At 42.9% G+C, this 23,193-nt stretch overlaps 2 protein-coding genes across 2 annotated transcripts; both read right to left on the bottom strand.

The window, feature by feature from the left end:
- Positions 1-384: 384 nt before the first annotated feature.
- On the bottom strand, positions 385-12,384 carry mfsd14a1 (major facilitator superfamily domain containing 14A 1). The gene is made up of 12 exons (XM_080534769.1): positions 12,133-12,384; positions 9,463-9,558; positions 9,255-9,317; positions 8,332-8,459; positions 7,434-7,548; positions 6,586-6,804; positions 6,190-6,303; positions 5,340-5,411; positions 4,281-4,393; positions 3,783-3,880; positions 3,045-3,211; positions 385-1,995 (listed from the first exon to the last, which is right to left on the bottom strand). The coding sequence occupies exons 1-12, from the start codon at positions 12,211-12,213 to the stop codon at positions 1,783-1,785; spliced, it is 1,479 nt and encodes a 492-aa protein (XP_080390895.1). The 5' UTR covers positions 12,214-12,384; the 3' UTR covers positions 385-1,782.
- A 5,490-nt stretch (positions 12,385-17,874) lies between these two features.
- ticam1 (TIR domain containing adaptor molecule 1) lies at positions 17,875-22,111 on the bottom strand. The gene is made up of 2 exons (XM_080531385.1): positions 21,959-22,111; positions 17,875-19,820 (listed from the first exon to the last, which is right to left on the bottom strand). The coding sequence occupies exon 2, from the start codon at positions 19,687-19,689 to the stop codon at positions 18,442-18,444; it is 1,248 nt and encodes a 415-aa protein (XP_080387511.1). The 5' UTR covers positions 19,690-19,820; positions 21,959-22,111; the 3' UTR covers positions 17,875-18,441.
- Between the last annotated feature and the right edge of the window lie 1,082 nt (positions 22,112-23,193).

Here is a 23,193-nt window from a genome sequence, read left to right as displayed (position 1 = left end):
GTCTTTTGGCAATTAGAACAGTTTTATACAATCAAATAATCCAACGAATTGTTGTCACTGCACTTCAGTGATAGGTAAAGTTGAAGTTGCTATTGTGGAGTGAGTTTGTCTTGACACACTCAATAAAGACAATAAAAACACGATTGTCTCCCTAACAAATAAAAGTGCTATTCCCATCATATCAAATGAGAGGGAGATGTGTGAGGGTTTTGTATTTACTACCACTAATCAGATCAAATTAAGTGTCTCCATAACACACAGGAAAATGACAAGACTGCAGCATGTTAACTTATGTAGAGTAGCCTACTGTATCTCAGGGTCAAATCTGTCAACATGACCAATTCCCAACAAGACAGGTTTTCTCAACCATTAATCAACTATACATCAAAATATTCCACTTTATTGAAATGCATTGTTGTATTCATAAGGTATATTTACAAGTTCAGTCAACAATGTAATTGTTGTTCATGTTGAAGATAAAAGGCAGCAAAACATAAAACATTGAAATGAAAGGAAAAAAATAACCCAGCATGCTATTTCAAAAGATGGCCATGTTTTTTTAGCAACATATCACCAATTCATAAATAACTAGAGCACACAACTAATGTTTTACAAATTCACATCCGTCATGATTAAATATGTACTTTCTTTTTAGGTATTTGGTCAATTAGCAAGTCAAAACAAAACCTTTTTTTTCTTTCTTTTTTTCTCTCAACAAATGAAAATGTTTGTAGAAGGCCACTGGGGATGGATCTACGAGTTCTGTAACTTGTTGGCTGACATTGGAGGTCCTTCGTGTTAATGTGGAAAGGCAGAAAACCTTTAATAATGTATAACCATTTTTTTTCTGTGACTACAAGATCTGCACTTGTCAGGATACTTGGCCGCATACATGTACAAATAAGAGCAAAAGAAAACAAAAAAAATATTCAAGCCAATCTGTCACACATTCTGTTGATGTTAATAAGAATGGGCCGATTCAAGATTTCGTGGTCCCGTCAACAAGTAATCCGCCTAATCGACCGCTCCTTCAAACAGCATATTCAAAGCAAAAGGGAAGGCACCAGTCATTCTGAAGTGGTAGGAATTAGGCAGCAGTTTGATATGAGCGTCAAAAAAAGGTGCTTCAAAAAATTTCTGTTGCGATAGTCCTGTTTTGTAATAAGTCCGTTGGTATTCACATTCCATGATAGGGATGTTAATTAAGGCTTTTCAATGCAGAAATCTGGGAGAAATATCAACTTTTTCTTCCGATTTCCGATCGCGGCCCTTTCCAGCGTGTGCGTCCTTGTCTCAAAAAACACAGTTCTGGAAAAGCTGAAGGCCTAATCCTACAGGACTAACCAAGTCTTCTGAAGCTTGCTTTCTTTTTTTTAAATATTTCCGTTAGCTTTTTGTTGTGCAGAAAAACTCTCTCCTCTGATTGTGGAACACACTGTGTTCAGCAACACCCCAGCCCTACCAGGCGTCTGTCCCTGAGTGAGCTAAGCCTCTGTCCAATATCATTAAAGCAACAGTAGGAGGAAAAGAAAACAAAAAAAAATGTTTAAGGGCCCAAAAAACGAAAACAAAAATAAAGAGTAAAATCAATAAATATGAGCCATTGCAAAATAGTGCCCTTGGACAGAGCTTTCTCATAAACATTTATATTAAAAAGTGGTACTCTTAACATAGCTCTATGATTGTTGTCCTCTACTGTCTACTATACCCACATAAGTAACTCTTTTTTAAAAGTAACCAGGTCCCTGTCCTGTTCCGTGTTCTGGGGGTGGGGGGGTTCGTTCACACGTTGGTGTCCTGCAGTAAGGGCTCCTTGGCCTCCCCGGGAGGCTGCAGGCTGCTGGGGTGACCGTGACCGTGGGGCGAGCTGTGCTTCTTCCAGCTCCCGGGCCGGGGGCCCAGGTGGGGGTGCTCGGGGATGAACAGCGCCACGAGGAGCGCCAGCAGCACGGAGCACGCTCCGAACAGGAAGGGGGGGCCGGGGATGATGGCGCCCTGGGGGAGAGGAAGTAAAATGTTAAAAGAGGGAGAGAGAGAGAGAGAGAGAGAGAGAGAGAGAGGGAGAGGGAGGGGGGGAGACAGAGAGAGAGACAGACAGAGAGGGAGAGAGACGGAGAGAGATAGAGAGAGAGAGAGAGAGAGAGAGAAAGAGGGAGGGGGGGAGACAGAGAGAGAGACAGACAGAGAGGGAGAGAGACAGAGAGAGAGAGAGAGAGAGAGAGAGAGAGAGAGAGAGAGAGAGAGAGAGAGAGAGGAGAGAGGGAGAGAGAGAGGCAGAGAGAAAAAGGCCTTTTTTATTATTCATGATTCATTCATATCATCGCACGGTCCCTGGTTCGATTCCGGCCATCGATACATCCAGCATGTCACCCCCCCCCCACCTCCTCTGTCACCCATCCTTCCTGTCAATCTCCCATTAAGCAGAAATGCCCTAAAAACATTTTAAAAAAACTGAACAACATTTCTATTCATGAAGTTGCTAGATTAGAGGAAAACATTGACTAATTAGATTAGTCACACTTAACATGTTTTTCCCCCCCCATGAAATCACCATGTTAAGACTTGATAACTTGTTTAACATTTAACATTCTTCATTCAAATGTGTTTTTAAGACCTAAAAACATGTAGCTACTTGAATGAATGAATGGACTTTATTGTCATTGCTACAGTACAGGTACCAAACAACGACATTTAGGAGGGGTGGCTCCCCTGGTGTTAGGAAAGGGGAAAAAAAACACTTTAAAAAAAAAAATCACAAGAAGGGAAGGAGCTGGTTTACATAAATAAAGGCTATGTACACAATCCACTGTACTATACTGTACAGATAGACGACTAGGGTTGTCATATTGCACAATAGTATTGTTTCACGTTATTTAAAGTGTCACAGTTTGCAGGCTTGAAATGTACATGTTTGTGCCTCATCACTACACCTGATTTTTTCAGTCCAGCAGCTGCCATACTTCTCAAGACAAGTGCATTGTGGGAAGGAAAAGTAACGATCGGGATAGTGTTAGAGGGAGAAGAGTGAAGAGCTCGTGTCTGACCTGGTCGTGGAACTGGAGGTGCGGCGGGGAGCGGGCCGCCGTGTCCAGGCTGCTGTCGGGAGCCTCGTCCAGCTCCACGTGGAAGATGTAGAAGATGAAGCCGTAGAGCGCCGGGCCCAGGCCGTTACACAGACCCCGGATCCCTGTGATCATGCCCTGGCCCACCCCTGTGGAGCAGCACAACATGCATGGTTTAATTACACCATTTAGAGCATTTAACCTCAGCATTTAACCTGCATGCATACATTTACATTTTTGGCATTGAGCAGACGCCTTCATCCAAAGCGACTTACAACAAATACATACACAAAGGTAAGAGAATCTATCCTATCCATCAGCCATAGCAAGAAAAAGTAATCTATGCTTGGGCCAGGAGCAACTGGCAGACATCGCTATGCAGGGGTTACCTTTCCTGGAATAAGACCAAGTTAACTGACAACACATTCTCATTGCAATAATGACCTGGCCAAGAGTGAACCATAGCCAAGATAATAGCCAACTAAATACAGTTCCAACAAGAACTGTTCACAATCAGGGTGTGCTGAATATTTTTTTTTTTTTTTACTTTTTGTTCATCAACTATTGACTTCTATCATTTCTACAAGACTAGATTTTGCAGCATCTGGGAGCAAATGTTCTGGGAGGCTACCGGGAAAACTACTGTCTACCGCCAGCTTCATGTTTATAATTTCACTTTGAACATTAAATATTAATCAAGGCAGACGTTCAGATGTTCACCTTGCTGGTCCGGTTCAGCCGTGCGGGAGACCAAAGCGCTGACCGCTGGGAAGGTGATGCTCGACATGGCGGCTACCGCCCCCGCCGCCCACATCATCCTGCAGAGAGGAGCAGGTCAGTTAGCAGGTTAGTTCACGTCACAGAGCACCTTTACATTTGTTTAATTACTGCTGCTACGAGTTTTCAAGGCCTCAAATATGTAAAGAATGTTCACTACATGACACCTTTTATGGTATAATTATGATTTTTATATTTTGTAGTTGCAGCCATAATATTGATTCGTGAGTGTGACAGGTGTTAATAAATGAATTAAAGATAAATAAACTCATCAATGATCACGGTTCCTGAACATGACCTCATGATATCTGCATCACAAGTGTGTGTTCTCTGTTTGTTTGTGTATGATGTTTTTCTGTTTGTGTAGTGTGTTATGCCTGAAATGTTTCAGAAAAAAAAAAAAAGATAAATAAACAAAGTCCAACAAGCGGTGGTACTCACCACGGCTCTGAGCCAAACCCATACCAGGCCAGCTGCAGAATCTGAAATCCAAGGCCGAGCAAGATGGTGTTCTTGTTCCCGATGGATCGCATGAGCAAACTCAATACTACAGTCTGGAAAAGGAAACACAATCATGTGTAAAGCTTGATTTGAATACTCACAAATGTTCACACATATGGCATAACCCGGTTTCAAAACGAAGTATGGACCTTACTCTCCATATGAATCAGAATATAGATTTGAATACAGTACAGGCCAAAAGTTTGGACACACCTTCTCATTCAATGCGTTTCCTTTATTTTCATGACTATTTGGTACATTGTAGATTCTCACTGAAGGCATCAAAACTACGAATGAACACAGGAATTATGTATTTAACAATAAAGTGTGAAATAACTCTAAATATGTATTTTTTAGATTCCTCAAAGTAGCCACCCTTTGCTTTTTTGTTGTTAATAAAATATATAATAATAATATTAAATATAATATGTGTTAATAATAATATGTTATTATATATATAATATTATTATTATATATTTTATTAACAACAACTCTTTTTTCTTTTATTAACAACAAAAAAGCAAAGGGTGGCTACTTTGAGGAATCTAAAATATAAGACATATTTAGAGTTATTTCACACTTTTTTGTACAGTACATCATTCCACATGTGTTCATTCATAGTTTTGATGCCTTCAGTGAGAATCTACAATGTAAATAGTCATGAAAATAAAGGAAACACATTGAATGAGAAGGTGTGTCCAAACTTTTGGCCTGTACTGTACATATTTATGGGGTAGTGGTGGTCTAGTGGATAGTGAGTTGGACTTGTGATCGGAAGGTTGTGAGTTCAAATCCCGCCTGAAACCACACCACTACTAGTGTGCCCTTGAGTAAGGCACTTAGCCCTCAGTTACTCCAGGGGGAATGTCCCTGTAATTGTAAATCGCTTTGGATTAAAAGCGTCTGCTAAATGGCAAAATGAATTAAAATTATTTAAGTAACATTCTATTCAAGATAATCCTCTCACTGAAGTGTGTTTCATGTCTAACGTTGACTGACCTGTGCAACAATTGAAAGCAATCCTAGAACAGCTATGAACGCTGCAACACTTTCAGGTGAAAATCCCATAATCTGAAAAACAAAACAAAACAAAAAACGACACAAACAAAGTTAATGTGATTATAGGGTCTGTGAGACAAGAGGTGACCTTTTCTATACACTTAACAGCACACACACACACAAAGTTGTGGATTGACCAAAGCCCTGTTCAGCTTCTCAGACAAGCCAGCAGCCACACCAGGTAGGCTAAGCTAAGCAGTGCTTTATTTCTAAATGGTAAAACAGATCAAATGAAAACGAAAATATCCTCAAATACAACTCTGTAGCATTCTGTAATTTTGCCTCATATCCATCATTTGATCTAAAATCCACATTTCTGAGTACAGATAAGACTTCTCATTTTAAGTTAACAGTCTAGAATACTTAAGGGAACCCTTCTTTCTCTTCTTCTTTTTTCTCTAGGTTAAATAATAATACATTTGTTTGTGTGGCGTTTTTCTAACAAGTGCTACTTTTTTTCCAACAATATGTTTGAGGTTTTTTTTAAGATAAAAACAAATCTTTAAACAAATAAATAAAATATACAGACATGCATATACAAAGTGCTACTTTTAAATGATTCCCATTGTGTGACAGCCTACAGTCACTTGTGTACTGCCTACAGTCACTGCCATTGTGTGACTGCCTACATATTTGATCTATTCCACCACCAGCACACCTGATTCAACTAATCAAGTACTGATTAGTTGAATCAGGTGTGCTGGTGGTGGAACAGAATAAATATGTGGAGCGGCTGGAGGTCCCCGAGGAGAGGTTTGAGAACACCGGGCCTACAGAGAGAGAGACTGACCTGCCGCAGGTAGAGGAAGAAGCTGGAGTACTGGCCGGCCTCAGGGAGATAGGACAGGAACACTGTTATACAGATCAGCAGCACGGTGGAGTCCTGACCCACCTTACGAAGGGCCTGGAGACAAGAGGGAGGGAGGGGTGAGAGGAGACAGGAAGGAGGATGAGAGGAGGTGAGAGGAGACAGTAAGAAGGGAGGGTGAGAAAAGTGACTCTTAGTTATAAAACATTTTTATGGGGGTATTAGGTATCACCACCATCACCTTTATAATGTAAAACCAAATATTTGACACATATTCATCATCATTTGAGTGGTTCGGTTTCACAGACAAGGCTTTTAAGACACGACTCTATAACATACATACGACGTTGAAAGGGAACACGAGAACGTCGTACTCACAGCGAAAGGGTCGGCCTGTTCCCAGGAGATGGGCGCCCCCCAGGACGCGGGCCTCATCTTCTCAGGCAGAGACTCGGGGACGCACACCAGGATGAAGCAGATGTCCAGCATGGCGATGGCCGAGGCCAGCACCACCACCAGGCCGTCCCCGTACACACGCCCCAGGTACGCCCCGATGGCCGGGCTGGTCACCAGGCTAGCAGCGAAGGTGGCCGACACCTGGGCACAACAAGAGCGGAGGTCGGAGGTCATCATGACTGATGATGGATAGATGATTCACTTACTGAAGACAAATGTACTTGGGTCGTAAGTCATTTTGGATAAAAGGCGTCTGCTAAATGTGTAAAAATGTAAACGTAATGTAAAAGGTTCACTGCTGAGCTTTACTCCTTCCCCGCTCCAGATACAATTGTAGTCGTACTGTATAGTTTCCTAGTGTCCGAGTGATTATGTAAGGTTCAGGGATGCATCATATTCATGCCAAGGTCACATTTAAACACCAATAAACATCAACGTCCCCCCCCCCCCCCCGCCATAACACTCAAGACTTCAACACAGCTTTTGCCCACTACTGTTTTTGCACATTGTACATATCTACTGTACATATTGTATTGTTAACCATTGCCCTTGCTCTGTACGTATCTACTGCATATATCTTAGTGTACATATCTCACCCTGGTCTGTACATAACTCACAGCTCATATATCTGTACGTATATCTTTAACGACTTTTGCACTATCTGGCTAGATGCCGAATGCATTTCATTGTCATCATCTCTGTACTTGTACTATGCCAATGACAATATTAAATTGAGTCTGAATCACATGGTACATCATTATGGTACGCACCAGTCCGTAGGCCATGCTGCGCTCGTGCTCCTGTGTGATGTCAGCCACGTAGGCAAAGACCACGGAGAACGTCACAGCAAACACCCCAGACACTGAGATCACTGCAAAATACCACCTGAAACAGAGGTAGAACATGGCACTCGGTAAGGCCAACACTATACTGTAGGTAGAACATGGCACTCGGTAAGGCCAACACTATACTGTAGGTAGAACATGGCACTCGGTAAGGTCAACAACACTATACTGTAGGTAGAACATGGCACTCGGTAAGGTCAACAACACTATACTGTAGGTAGAACATGGCACTCGGTAAGGTCAACAACACTATACTGTAGGTAGAACATGGCACTCGGTAAGGCTAAGACTCAATTCTACATGAGCCTAACTCATCATTGATATTGAAACCATTTTTGGGGGGTTATATACATATATTTTAAAAATCTACATTGAAAAAAACAGAAACAAATAAAAATTAAACATGGATTCCTGCATAGCTTTTGCGTACATATGTTGTGTCTAACGTAGGCCTTAAACACAACCTCAGACACTGTTATAATTTCTTTTGTGATGTCATGTACTTTCTCAAGGTGGAAAAGATGAGATACACATTGCAGGGATCAACTGGGAGGTTTAGTGCAGTGTGGCAGCCTTTCATTTCTTACGTGGAACGTCTAACAATGCCTCTTACTTCTTAAAAATGGCGTTGTATTATATATGAGAAGTACTCTGTGAACTGTTATATATTATTATTTTTGTTTCTGTTTTTGTTTTGTTTTGTTGTTTTCGCTGTTTTGTCTGTGTGCTTATGTCTGTTGCGTACTGTAATGTCTCTGAAAACTAAATAAAAACACATTGAGTAAAAAAATAAATAATAATGTCTGGTAGGGAGCCATCATACCAGGGGCTGATCTTCATCAGGGGGATGGGAGCGCAGGTGAAGAACACTGTGAGGAGGAGGAAGGACTTGCGGCCCCAAACATCAGACAAAGCACCTATCAACGGAGCGCTCAGGAAAGACAGCAGACCCTGGAATTCAATTAAACAATACAGGAAAGTGACTTGGTGAGGTTGGTGCATAGGACATAAAAAAACTAAACAATATAAGCAAAGATTATTTCAAAGACAATAGGAAAGAAACTAAGAACAATAAATGATGTAGGCTGTAAATTAAAGAATAAAGAATAATAATATTAAATTACACTGTCTGTGCATTGTGTGTGTGTGTGTGTGTGTGTGTGTGTGTGTGTGTGTGTGTGTGTGCGTGTGCGTGTGTGTGTGCGCGTGTGTGTGTGTGTGACAGGGGACGGACGGACAGACGGGGAAGTCCCAGGATCAGTGAGAGGCAGGGGGTTTGTTTGTGAGCCTAACTGCCATAAAAAAAAATAGCCATAAATATTAATTTAAAAAAATGGTCTCATGGTTTATGGTCTCAAGTTTAATCTAGTTGCATGGCAACATTGTTGTCAAATACCAGCTTTATTAGCTTGGGCCAGCAAAGTAGTAATATTTCCTTCTAATCTACAGCCAAAGTTGATATTGTCTGTGTACATCAAACTGTTTGCATTGACACAGGAGGGGTGTTGACACAGTGATGGTTATGTGCAGAGCTAGCAAAAACTGGTCTTGTAAAAAAAACATCTACTGCCCAACAACACCAACTCTGAAGCGTAAACACAATTGTTGCCTGTCCTAGCCCATGTCATGAACTTAACAGGTGGGAATTACATCAGGGGGAATATTTCCTGTTGTGACCATTAACACACCCGCTCCGGAACTGTGTTTGTGTGTGTGAAGGTACAATACAACACTCAAACACCTTACCTTTACCCCTTGAATCAAGCCATTCATTAGAAATGTGTGCTTCGGGAATGTCTCATGTAAGACCTTAATAGACGGGGTAGGGGTTAGATGACGACATAACTTAAGCACTTCCAACAGTTTTATTATTCTAATATTATAAATATAAAATATTCATCCCATAAAAAGTCTATGGCATGAAATATTGAATAAACAAAAGTTTGCAACTTACCACCAACGTGGGTGCAGTAAGAAGGCCCCAGGCAAAGAACTCTAAAAAGATGACTATGACAGCATGGTACACACTGGGAGCGCCGAAGCCTTGTGCCTGGTGAGGAGATCGACGTAAGTACATTGTACACAATTACAACAAGCTGGAGACAATTGTGGAATAACAAAGGGTTTGATTCAGACGCACTGGAGTTGAAGAAGAGTAACTGGATCCAATGGAATCTGGATCTGGACATTGTTCTCAAACACACACACACACCCTGTAACCGTTCCTCTGCTGTAAATAATAACCCTTTCATAAAGTCATCCTTCCTTCTAGCATTGTGACTGCCAATGGCCCCTGGTCCGACTGGAGACTCCGAGCATAGATTTTCCCCCCCTTTCTTACGATGACTGAGGTACAGATGATTCGCTTACTTTAGACAAACGTACTCGTTGAGAGTCGCTTTGGATAAAGGCGTCTGCTAAATGTCAAAACATTTAACGTAAATGTTAATGTTTGGCCCCTGACCCGGTAATATTTATAGAGCAGGGTCGCCGACAGTGAGCCATGCCAACCATGCCAGCAGCCAGTACAGCATATACACACATTAACCTTCATGTTTTTCTTATCAACATTGTCAACGTTGACTGGGAAGAAGATGATTGACAAAACTGTGATGCAATGAGAGCCGCTGACAGTCCCTTTGGAATAGGCTTTTGGTTACACTACACAGCTAAAACAGCCTGCGTGAGATGAGTGTTTTTAACTAAGCAACTAAATCCAGCCACCTGACCAATGACCATATGATTTGTTTGTCTTAGAGGCTGTGATGCTCTCCAAGCTGTTTTCCCCCCACAGACAGCAAGAAGGTCTACTTTGAAGTTAAGTCAAGATTCCACGCCAGCTGGAAGTACAGCTTGTACAGCTTCATCGTACCAATCCCAAGTACATGGAATAAATCACAGAATTGCCTAATGTTATGCAGTGCTTAATCTATTCCTGTAAGGCTGACTGACGCCAATGGATGGATCTGACCCAACACCTGACTTGTCTGAAAACGTCTGACACATGTACAGAGTTTGGAATGAATGAACGGTCTAAACTAAAAGGCACACATCTAGCAGCTGATATGTGAATGCCCTACCAAAAGGTAGCTTGATAGCACGCTGTTGACGCCAGCTAAGTTAGTTGTAGTAGTAAGTATACCATCCTCCTCAGTCCTATGGACAGAGAGTTAGAGCCATGTAATCAAGATCATCCAAAATCATCCCGCCAAGACACAATGTTTGTAATAAAACCCCTGATCACTGACTGGTGGTTCACCTTTGACGGGCCAGAGTAAATCTCTCGCAAAGTAAATTAGTAGCACGTAAAGGGAGTTAGTGACCTAACTTGGACCAAATCCCAACTCGAGTTGCAGCTTAGAAGGTCGGCTCGCTAACTCCCTTAATTAACTCGCTTAATGTAATCAAACCCTCGAGTAGTTGGGTTAGGTGTTAGTTTCTTCTCTTGGATAGCTTGATGCCCGTCAAAGAGGGTGAAACAAGGATGTTATCCCCAACCAACCTGTGGCTTGGCAGGGTCATTTTTTATTTTTATTTTGATACATAAAGTGTTCAAATGGACTGTTGCCTAGTAACCTGAACACAAACGTGTAGTCTAATTAATGGTCATTTAGTAGAACACCTGTGCGGCGGAGTGATGCATATAGTTAAAAGTCCCAGTCATTTGCTATACAACAGTTAGTTCCGACCAAGTCATTTGATTGGACAAGAGGCATTCCATGAGTGCTGATATACAGTATAGCAGCACTCATGGAATGCCTCTCGTCCAATCAAATGACACACAGGCATTAATAAACACCTAAAAGATCAGATTATGTAAAAAACTCAATTTTGACAAAAATGGAGATAGAACCTTATAATTCTAACGTCACGAAATGTCATCTGTGCATACCCCCCCTCCAACCTACTGTACATACCCTTTGTTTTCCTGTGTGATTTGAGTGTGATTTTGTGTGATTTTAAAACCTGCTCGTGTCATTTGTCAATTGATTTTTTTGTATTCCACCTTCTTACTCTTGTAGCACTTCTTAGGAGCCTCGGCAGTAACATGTCACTGTACAGTGTACCTGTACGATATGTGACACGTGACAAATACAATTGACATGACATGATGACATGGACCACAGATCTAAAGTACTCTGTTTCTTATGTGACATGGGAGGAGGAACCCCCTCCTCTTCTTAACAGGGAGACAACCTGTCTGAGAAAGGGCATCGTATCTAGTAACTTACTTAAGCTAAAAGGTAATAGCTCGTTTCGCAACAGCTGTTTGTGTTTGAGAGACATGATGATGTCGTGTTATTAAACATTAGCTTAGCGAACACACTGACGTCAGTGACACAGATTTGGGGGTATTTGTTAAGTGTTGTTGTTATTATTATTATTATTATTGAGATATCTCTGGTTGATGCAGGTTGATGTTGCTACTAGCTAACCTAAGCTAGCGAGAGCTGCTAAGCGTTTCCACTGCCCAACTCCCATCGCCGCTACGCTAAGCTAAAGAGAGCTAAGCTAAGTGAGCTAGCTACTCACCGTTCCACCATCCTTGATGATGCTAAGCTAAGTGAGCTAACTCACCGTTCCACCATCCTTGATGATGCTAAGCTAAGCTAGCTCTACTCACCGTTCCACCATCCTTGATGATGATCTTCTTCGCCAGCAGGAGACTGCGATTCGCTCGTTTCTTCTTTTTGGTCTGTGTCATATTACCATTCTGTTAGTCCTTCGTTTGGTTAAGAATCTTATTTAGTCCACTGTGATAAAACAAACCTGACTCCGAACCGAAAGCAACTTAACTGAGTGAGAATGTGTCTAACTAAGAGATCTACAAGCCAAGGCTAGCTGTGGGGACTGTGAGAGCCCATTCAGTCAAACACCTCCATCTTTGCAACAACATTGTAGAAACGTCATGACGTCACACATTAACGTAGCGTTGTTTGGCTGTGTTCGGAATGGTATACTAGCATACTAGCGTACTCAATGAGTATATACTGCATACTACCTACTAAATCCCCAAATTTCGTTGTATGGTACCTGTACTATATCAATGACAATGAAGACCATTCATTCATTCAAATTCAGAACAAGTAACCGAAAACCAGCCGACCATTATGCATAATGTTTAAATTTCTCGCATACTCAAATCTCGCATACTGTACAGTTCGAACGTACTGCATACTCAAAATCTACGTCATATCTAGTATGAGTAGTATGCTAGTACGCTATTCCGAACACAGCCAAACACTTAAACCTAGGCTGAAGAGCGATGACCGAGGCAGAGGGATTACGCATTTTGTTAAACCACGCCTGGTTCCGGAAGAGAAGTCCGTTTACACACAAGTCTGCTAATGTCATGGAAGATCCATCACTGTCAAATCCATCCGTGGTCCATGATCCTGATTGAAACCCCAGAGGTCCCCAGAGAAAATCTAACAGGGCTCTATGATTTGATAGAAATTGAAGTCATGCTAAATTCAACCTGTAGCTTATAGTATACTATGTTTGTTAGTTCAAATATAACCAGTTAGACTAGAGTATTTTATAGGCGATAAGAATACACATCATTATTTGGCATGGCCTACAATACAAAGTTGTATAATGTGGATCGCAGAAAATATTCATGAACATCTGGGCTTGTGAGCGGAAAAAGTTGGGGACCCCCCTAGTGTCCTACAGCCTACATGTGTCCCTTACTGAAAGCAAAGAAGGTGGTAGAGGAAGAAGAAAAGGAAATGGACAAGAGTGAAGTAGAAGAGGAGGGGATAGGAGGTCAAGTGAAGTGGAGTAGAAACAGTACGTGGAGAAGAAAGGAGAGATTGAAAAGGGGGGGAGGAGAAAGAGGAGGAGGTGGAGGAGGAGGTGGGAGAGAAGACAGAGGAGGCTGATGACGTCACTGCTACTGCCATGAATGAATGAATGAATGAAAACCTTTATTGTCCCCAATGGGGAAATTTTGTTGTCAAACAGCTTAGTTAGGGCAGACAGAAAACATTCAATAAATAAAACAGTGCAGGCTCAATAAGTGCCAGAGGTCAATAAACCTGATGATGAACTGAAGAAGGTTGCCATGGTGACCCGGCTGGTGCACCTGAGCACCGATGAGATCAGGGAGATTAACAAACGCCACCCATACATACCTGACCACTTCCTGGGTAGATACCGTACCCCCATGATGACACGCACCACCCATACATACACCTGAGCACGTCCTGGGTAGATACCGTACCCCCATGGTGACACACACCACCCATACATACCTAACCACGTCCTGGGTAGATACCGTACCCCCATGATGACTAACAACCCATACATACACCTGACCACGTCCTGGGTAGATACAGTACCCCCATGATGGCACACACCACCCATACATACCTGACCACGTCCTGGGTAGATACCGTACCCCCATGATGACTAACGACCCATACATACACCTGACCACGTCCTGGGTAGATACAGTACCCCCATGATGGCACACACCACCCATACATACCTGACCACGTCCTGGGTAGATACCGTACCCCCATGATGGCACACACCACCCATACATACCTGACCACTTCCTGGGTAGATACAGTACCCCCATGAGGACACACACCACCCATACATACCTGACCACGTCCTGGGTAGATACAGTACCCCCATGATGACACACACCACCCATACATACCTGACCACGTCCTGGGTAGATACCGTACCCCCATGATGACACACACCACCCATACATACCTGACCACTTCCTGGGTAGATACCGTACCCCCATGATGACACACACCACCCATACATACCTGACCACGTCCTGGGTAGATACCGTACCCCCATGATGACTAACGACCCATACATACCTGACCACTTCCTGGGTAGATACAGTACCCCCATGAGGACACACACCACCCATACATACCTGACCACGTCCTGGGTAGATACCGTACCCCCATGATGACACACACCACCCATACATACCTAACCACTTCCTGGGTAGATACCGTACCCCCATGATGACACACACCACCCATACATACCTGACCACGTCCTGGGTAGATACCGTACCCCCATGATGACACACACCACCCATACATACCTAACCACTTCCTGGGTAGATACCGTACCCCCATGATGACACACACCACCCATACATACCTGACCACGTCCTGGGTAGATACCGTACCCCCATGATGACACACACCACCCATACATACCTGACCACGTCCTGGGTAGATACCGTACCCCCATGATGACACACACCACCCATACATACCTGACCACGTCCTGGGTAGATACCGTACCCCCATGATGACACACACCACCCATACATACCTGACCACGTCCTGGGTAGATACCGTACCCCCATGGTGACACACACCACCCATACATACACCTGACCACTTCCTGGGTAGATACCGTACCCCCATGGTGACACACACCACCCATACATACACCTGACCACGTCCTGGGTAGATACCGTACCCCCATGATGACACACACCACCCATACATACACCTGACCACTTCCTGGGTAGATACCGTACCCCCATGATGACACACACCACCCATACATACACCTGACCACTTCCTGGGTAGATACCGTACCCCCTGATGACACACACCACCCATACATACACCTGACCACGTCCTGGGTAGATACAGTACCCCCATGAGTCGCATGTCGGCAACAAAAAAAAAATCGGATTTGGGTCACATTTCACTGCCGTGTGAACAAAGCCTAATTCCCCATTTGCCATGAAAAGCAGAAAATACACATTTTGACAGTTGATGAACTTCCATGTTAGCCATTATAAGCAGATATCTTTGGACATAATCGTATGATACAGTTCCTTGTTTGCCTATTTACATCATATACAGTGGGGGAAATAAGTATTGAGCACATCAACATTTTGTCCAGTAAATGTATTTCCAATGAGCCTATTCAAGTGAAATTTGCACCAGACGTTGGTATTAACTTAAACAATCCAGAAAAAAAATCCAAGAATTAAAGTCCATATGTAAATACAATTATGTGGAATAAAGTGGAATGAAACAGGAAAAAAGTATTAGGTAAATTATGTAAATAGCTTTTAAGGGGGGATGCAAAATGAATTATAGCCACATTTTAATAACTATTTTAACATGAGTTACACCATTAAATGTATGTTTTCTCAGCCTCAAAATAATAAAAGGAGTCTTTTTAAAGGAATGAATATCTTATATGATATAGCAGAGGAGTGTTGTTTGTAAGCCTGGGCTACACAATCATCTGACATCACAATAGGAGGAGGGAAGATTCCAAGTGACAAACAAAGACACAGAATTCCATGTGTGGAGTTCTAATTCCACTCAGAACCTTGGAACCCCGTGTTAGAGCTGAAACTGTTCATTAGCTGGTCAGCCAGACACAGAGAGAGACAGACAGAGAGAGAGATAGAGAGAGAGAACAGGTCATACAGAAAGAGAGATTACCCAGAGAAAGAGAAAGAGAGAGAGAGAGACAGAGAAAGGCTACCCAGAGAAAACAGAGAGAGACAGAAAGACTAAATACCCAAGGAAAGATAAATAGAGAGAAATAAAGAGAGTTCAGAGATGATCCGTGAGAAGTTGTCTGGCTCTCCCTCCTGGTCCCAGGCGGGTATGGAGATGCTTCCCCAGGCGTGGGGGGGTCTCGCCGCCCAGGGGGTCCGGAGTGAGGCCTCCTCCTGGTCCCAGGTGGGTCTGGAGATGCCCCCCCAGGCGTGGGGGGGTGTGGCCGCCCAGGGGGTCTGGAGTGAGGCCTCCTCCTGGCTGGTCCAGGACTGGTCCTGTCTGCTCTGGGTCCTGGTCGGGTTCTGCCTGGTCGGGTTCTGCCTGGTCCGCTTCATAACCAACAGCAGCCGTAGAGGGGATGAACACAAGCAGGTAACTGAATGAATGAATGAATGAATGAATGGTCTTTATTGTCATTGATATAGTACAGGTACCATACAACGAAATTTGGGAGGAGGGGCTCCCCTGGTGCTAGAAAAAAAAAAACTAAAAACAAGAAGGGAAAAGAGCTGGTTTACATAAATAAAGGCTATGTACACTATCCACTATACTATACAGTACTATACAAGTAAAACACTGTGCTGTACTCTATGCTATGCTATACCTATTCTAACATTTCCTATCTCTGAACCTTATGTACCCGAGGGTTGTCATATTGCACATAGTGTTATTGCACATTCATTTAAAGTGTCGCAGTTTGCAGGTTTGAAATGTTCACAGTTGTGTTTCAGTATTGCACTTGATTACAATCTAGTAGCTGCCATCAAATTGTCTAGATTGAACTGATGGAGGAGAGGAGAGGAGGAAGGAGAGGAGGAGGGAGAGAGAGACAGAGGAGGGAGGGAGGAGGGAGAGAGGGAGGGAGGGAGGGAGAGAGAGAGGGAGATAGATAGGGAGAGAGAGAGAGGAGGGAGGGATGGAGAGAAAGAGAGGAGGGAGGGATGGAGAGAGAGAGGAGGTAGGGATGGAGAGAGAGAAGGAGGGAGAGAGAGAGAGGTAAGACCCAGCAGTAACAATTCAGTGACGACATTCAGAACGAAAACCCCCAGACGTCCAATTGACCTCTGACCCCCCGCCCCCCCCCTCCCCCAGCGTCGCCCCTCCCCCATGCCCTCCATCGTCCGCCAGGGTCTGGAGGTGCAGGCAGAGATCCTCAGCAGGCTCATCTCCATGGAGACCAGGCTGGCGGCTGTAGAGGACTTTGTGTCCGGCCCGGCGAGGCGCGGTCGCTATGGCAACGACCACAGCAGCTCCTCCGATGATGGATCCGATTACCACTCTGTGACGTCTCTGTGACATCTACGGTGACATCATGGTGTCTTCCTCAACCACCATTTCCCCTTTGGTTCCTTATGTTGAGTTAATAAAGACCAAGTTACTTTTACATGTAAACCTTGGTTGTGTTGTGTCCTTTATGTTGCTTTGTTCCTCTGAGCCGGGGTTGTAACAAATGAAAGGATGTACACGCACGCACGCACACTGCAAGTATATCTAGATTTATGATATATAATATATATGATAACATGATAACATATGATGACTAACGACCCATGTGAAGTGCCAATACAGAGCCATGAGTGGTCGTGCAACTTGACTTGAATTGTTTTCAAACTGTTGTAAATAGTAGTTTAGTGGAGTAAATTAGTTGTTTGTGGAGCAAAGCTGACGTGTGTGTGTGTGTGTGTTAAATGGCATTTTATTCTGTTTATTTTTTTTATTATTATTATTCCTGATAAAAACAACATGATGAAAATCACAATAAGGACACAGACAAGTCAGCATAGAGAAGATGAAAGGTGTATTATTATATTATCATTTCCTAATACAGCACTTAAGTACCTATTTGCAAATAGTGTCTTTCAAAAGGATTGTCATTGGATGTAATAAAATACCGATGTACGGTATTATACAAATTTCACCCAGGTCTGCTGTGCTTAAAGGCCAGGGGCTCTTCACCACTGTTTAACCTCATATTCAGCAGCAGTCTACTTTGTGAAAACAGACATTTGAGAACAGATCCCATAAAAAGGTCTAAATCAGCCTCCCCTGTGAGTGACAATTAAGTTCACAATTATTAACAAAACTCACCCGTGTACAGTATAGCTACAGCATGGTTGATAGTATCGCAGTTCAAAATCAAATCAAATAGAAAATGAGAGAAAAAACATCCATTACAAATTGGCATGATCAAAAGTAACAGAAGTATCGTAGTATCTACAGAAGTACCCTTTAATCTTGGTTCACACCGGAAAGCTGTACCTCAGCAGCGTGTGTGGGTGGCAGAACTGCTGCGGCTCTCACCGTTTAGGCTTCCATATTGGCAGCGAGGTGAAGATAAAGACAAAGACACACCTCGATGACTAGACAATGAAGGGGAAACTACCTTTAAAACACACTACATCTAATCTTCTGGCCTCTCACTGGTCTTCTTCATCGTACACATCTTCTTCCCCAAGGCTGTCCCCACTTTCCCCTACAGTCATCTGACAGTTATTTCCAATGATAATGTTTTGAGCATTCGAAATATGGATGCTTGGTTGGTACCACCGAGCTCTTCCCAGCTCTAACATTTCTGCCTGACTTCTTGTACGAATCGAATCCATGTCGTTGTCAAGCTGGCTCATTAAACGTTGTTCCTCCTGTCTCTTCGCTAGCTGTCTCACTCTCTGCTCCTTCACCCACACCAGCCTCTGTTTTTCGACGCTTCTTTTAGTTATGGCCTTTTTTGCCATCTTATCAAAGCGTGTATCCTCCCTTAAAGGAGATAATATCCTGAGAACTAGCGGCATCCTCTCAGGGGGCATACAGTTTTCCTGTGGCCACAGGGGGATGACAGTGTTGTACTTGTGCCGTTTTTCAATAGAATTTATAAGTGCTGAACTGGTTTCCACTTCGAGCATGCGGGTGTTGAAGTTGCGGGTAAGCAGCAGGATCGTGTAGGCTGAATTGTTGATGGCATCTTCTACACACATGAGGGCGTTCCTGCCAGGGACTGCAAAGTCCTCAGTAAACGTTGCCCCAACGCCAACATCTATAGCCTCTAATTTCTCTTTTAGTCTACAGGCCATATCCATGTCTTCCGGGGCATGCAAGATGACGAACGAGAAAAAATCTTCCTCGACCATACTCGGTTCCTGTTTCGTTTCTGGCAGTTTGGCCAGTTGAGATGAGGTTTTCTTCATTGGAGCACTGGCGACGAGCGCTGGTTCGGGTTGAACTTCAAGCTTACAGTTACTGACTGTTGTCGGATGAGAAGTAGTGGTCTTTGTGGGTGCTTCGAAGTAATCTTTCTGACATGTTTCGGCTGGTGTGCTAGGACTCATCATAGGGTCGTCAAACTTAGTGTGAGGAGCTGGACCAGTGATTTTGCCCGAGGTTGAAAAACTTGTGGGTTGTGTCTTCTGAGATTTGAATGCACCATTGTCTGTACCCATAATGCAACGGGCATTAGCTGGTTGCAGCTGCTCATAGTTTGTTAGAGGAGGAGGAGGAGGAGGAGGAGGCATGGGACTTACTTCTAAGACATCTGTCTCAGACATACTGATCTCCAAATGAGTTGGGTAGGAGTAGAGGGAAGAGTCGGCCCGTAGGGAGGAGGGTGGACTGAATCTCCACCCCGTCTCACCTCCAACGGTCCTATCTTTGTCGTCATCTTCCCTGTCCATCTTGGATATCACTTGGATCCTCCACGGAGGTCTGTACACTCAGGCCACATTGTTTAGCAGCTACCTCATCCCGTATTGGCTTGTGCACCGTTTTATGAAGTGCACTGTCTTTGCTTCTTACAATAGGTACACTGTAGAAAAAAACAGAGCACACGTTAGCAACATGTAAAAACAAAACAAAAAACATTGCAAACATTCTAACTATGTAGACCACCCTCAAGACCAAGCTCCGGGCCTGGGGTGATGGGGCCTTTTCAGCCGCAGCCCCGCCCCTCTGGAACGCCCTCCCCAACCACATCAGACAGGCCAACACCCTCCCAATATTTAAACAGGCCCTCAAAACCCACCTCTTCAAGCTTGCCTTCACCACAGTTAACCCTCTCCCCCTCCCCTTCCCATGTGTCCCCAGCACTACCTTAATTAGGCCCCTATACTTTCTTTTTTGTTTCTTTTTATTATTACTACTAAATCTTTTCAGTTTGTAAAGCGTCTTTGAGTGTCTAGAAAAGCGCTATATAAGTCTAATGTATTATTATTATTATTATTATTATACCTGTAAAATGGCTTGCAATTAACCATGCGATCTAATCTGCACTCCAAAACGAGGAGTATCCCACGGCAATGTTATATCTATCTGTCCATCAGAGTCATTTGTCATCCCTCAAAGTGATGGACACTAGTAGACAGAAGTGATTTCTGACTCCAGGAAAGCATTGTGGGGTAAACCCCTGGTGCTTGGCATGAAGCAAACGTGGATGAAAAAAAGAATCCTTCCTTCCTAAATTCGGTTGGGTGTCCAAAATTCTGTGAATGATGTTCAAATCCAATAACAATGATTAATAATAATACGTTTTAATACAAGCGTGCAGGAGTACAATAGTGACTCTCTAGGAGATTCACCAAAAGTAGGTCAAAGAACAAAGGAAATGGGCACAGTACTTATAGGAGAGAAAGCTTCTCTATTCATTCCACACCATGGCATAGCCAGGCTTATCAGTCTCGTCCTTCAACCATTTTGGTTCCGCCCCCCCCCCCCCCCCCCTCCCCGCCGCACCAACCTGCGATTCTTTGTGGACAGAGCTTGTGTGGCAGCCGACACTCTCTGGAACTCTCTCCCTGTGGTGATCCGCAACATCCCCACCCTGGACGGCTTTAAAACGGCCCTTAAAAGTCTCACCTGTTTGCCAAGGCCTTCAGCCCCTAGTTTAGTTACTGTTTTGTTTGCCTGACTGTCTGTTATCTGTGTTATTTTCTTGTATCTCTGTAAAGCAACCTTGGGTGCCCTGAAAGGCGCTATTTAAAGTGATTATTGTTACTATTATTATTATTATCTGACAGTTTCTCAACATTCCGATCCCATGACGACTCTGTGGGTACCCAGGGGCCCCCTTCACCCCCCACCCAACACCCAAACACACAGTAATGTCTTCCAGTCTAACCATGACTGTACATATACACACTACTCTGCATTGTGTTCTTTAATATATGCAATTGTAGATATACAAAATGATTAACAAATGCAAAATGATTTGCCTTCCACAAAGACGTGCACCCTGTTACTGTCCACAGACAGAAAACGCATTGGCTCAGTGGTATGGGTCTGGGATGTTGAGAGAGTGCATGTCAGCTATGATGCTCGCAGGAAGGGCCAAGGTCCAATGGGGGCCCTTGCACAATGTTGTAGTAGTAGTAGTGTGTACCAGTACAGTATGTCTTTACCAAAATAACCAGTTTTTCTGCATCAACCAGAATACCAGATACACACCCTATTTCAAACTGCCAGCTGGCAATCGTTAGTGTTCAAGGGTGAATTATATATTCATGTGTTTATTTTTTGGCTGTTTCAAAACAAGTCAGACAAGCTGAATACACATGTAACAAAAAAAAACAATATATTGAGGTTGAGGCTAAAAAACAAAACATCATAGGGCATTATGTCTGGAGCCCCAACCTTAAAAAACGAAAAATAAAGACAACAAAACAACATAGAAACGGGCAGAGTTGTTGTTGTGAGGTAGACATGATAACACACCCTTAAACATTTCATTGAATAAAGTTAGAATGACTATTTTAATTGTTTTGTTTGTCTGTGCAAGACAAGAGACTTTGAGCTCAGCTAGCCTAGCTGACTGCATTAGGGCTTATAGCCTAGATATAAATAGTTATATTAAATTACAAGGCACAAAACAGACGTAATTGGTGCTTCTTGCATCGCAGAAAATAGCATCCATGTACATTCTGACGTCTGGTGGAAAACACAAATCAATACCTGGACAGACGAACAGCAGATGGACAGCCCCACAACCCCGGAAGTGAAGAAGAAGCTATCCCAATATGACAGAGCTGAGCACCACTACTTCAGAAACTCCTCTGGAAAGTTGAGATATTTTGCGCCAAGATTGTTGAATGTTTCACAGTTCACACCAATATTCTACGAGATAATTATTCTACCAGCGACAGTTATGGCCTATATATCAGGGGGGGTTAATAGGCGGACTCCAGTCCGGACCCGGACCGAGCAAAGGCTCAATACGGACCGAACAGCACCGATCTGGCTGATGCCAAAGTCAACATGTGTGTCAGAGGGACAAGGACATGTCAGTCTATGGAAGTAAGCCCCGCCCCTAAAGTCACGTCTGATCCAATCACCTGAAGATGCCAGGGTTACCAGATGACCATGGTTAATCATTTTTAAAGATATATATTTATTTATTATCATTTATCATTTGGGTTCCTAATATTTATTCTTTATTTTATTTATTTATGCAAGTAAGTATGTAAAAACGATATGTCACTTTTTTTAACGCAGTATTTGTATATTATTATGAGACTTTATTAATTTGAGAATTTGAACAGTAAGCATCTTTATGATTTATGAAGAAAGGGTGGGATTACATAAGTTTGTACTTCTTTTGTTATATATTAATTATTGTTGCTGTGTCTTGCTTTGCACATATTTGAAATAAATATCAAATAAAATCAATCAATCGATCAATAAATGACGCATCCGGACCTTTGCCACCTAGGACATTTTGTAACTGGACCGTCACAAATTGTAACGCAGTACCCCAGGGCTATATACATTACATTCTGACAGTGGGAGTATCCGCAGTGTGAATGATTTACCAATCTGAGCAGATAAAACCAGATTCAACCTCAATTTCAGTGATTTCAGTAGTAATCTTAATAATCACATGTTTACACAGCAATGAAGATTATATTTTTTTTTTTACTGCAGATACATCAAATAAGTAACACAATGACAGCATAGGAATCAGGTTGTTATTTATTAAAGAAAACTTAAATAGGAAAGAGAAACTGCCATAGGCATTTCATGTAAAATATTCACAACATTAAAAGCTGCCAGACAAAAACATAGGATTTACAGTAGACAAGAAAGTATCTGTTCATTGTGTAAACTGATCTCATTGTCCCCATCACTGATTGTAACATGGTCGTTGGTCGTTGGTTCCTATTGATAAAAGCCAATAGTAGGCCTAAACA

This window comes from Nansenia antarctica, assembly GCF_963989245.1.
Source record: "Nansenia antarctica genome assembly, chromosome: 1".
NCBI classification, from domain to species: domain Eukaryota; kingdom Metazoa; phylum Chordata; class Actinopteri; order Argentiniformes; family Microstomatidae; genus Nansenia; species Nansenia antarctica.
The sequence above is the reverse complement of the archived record's forward strand: the minus strand, read 5'-3'. Positions and strand labels throughout refer to the sequence as shown.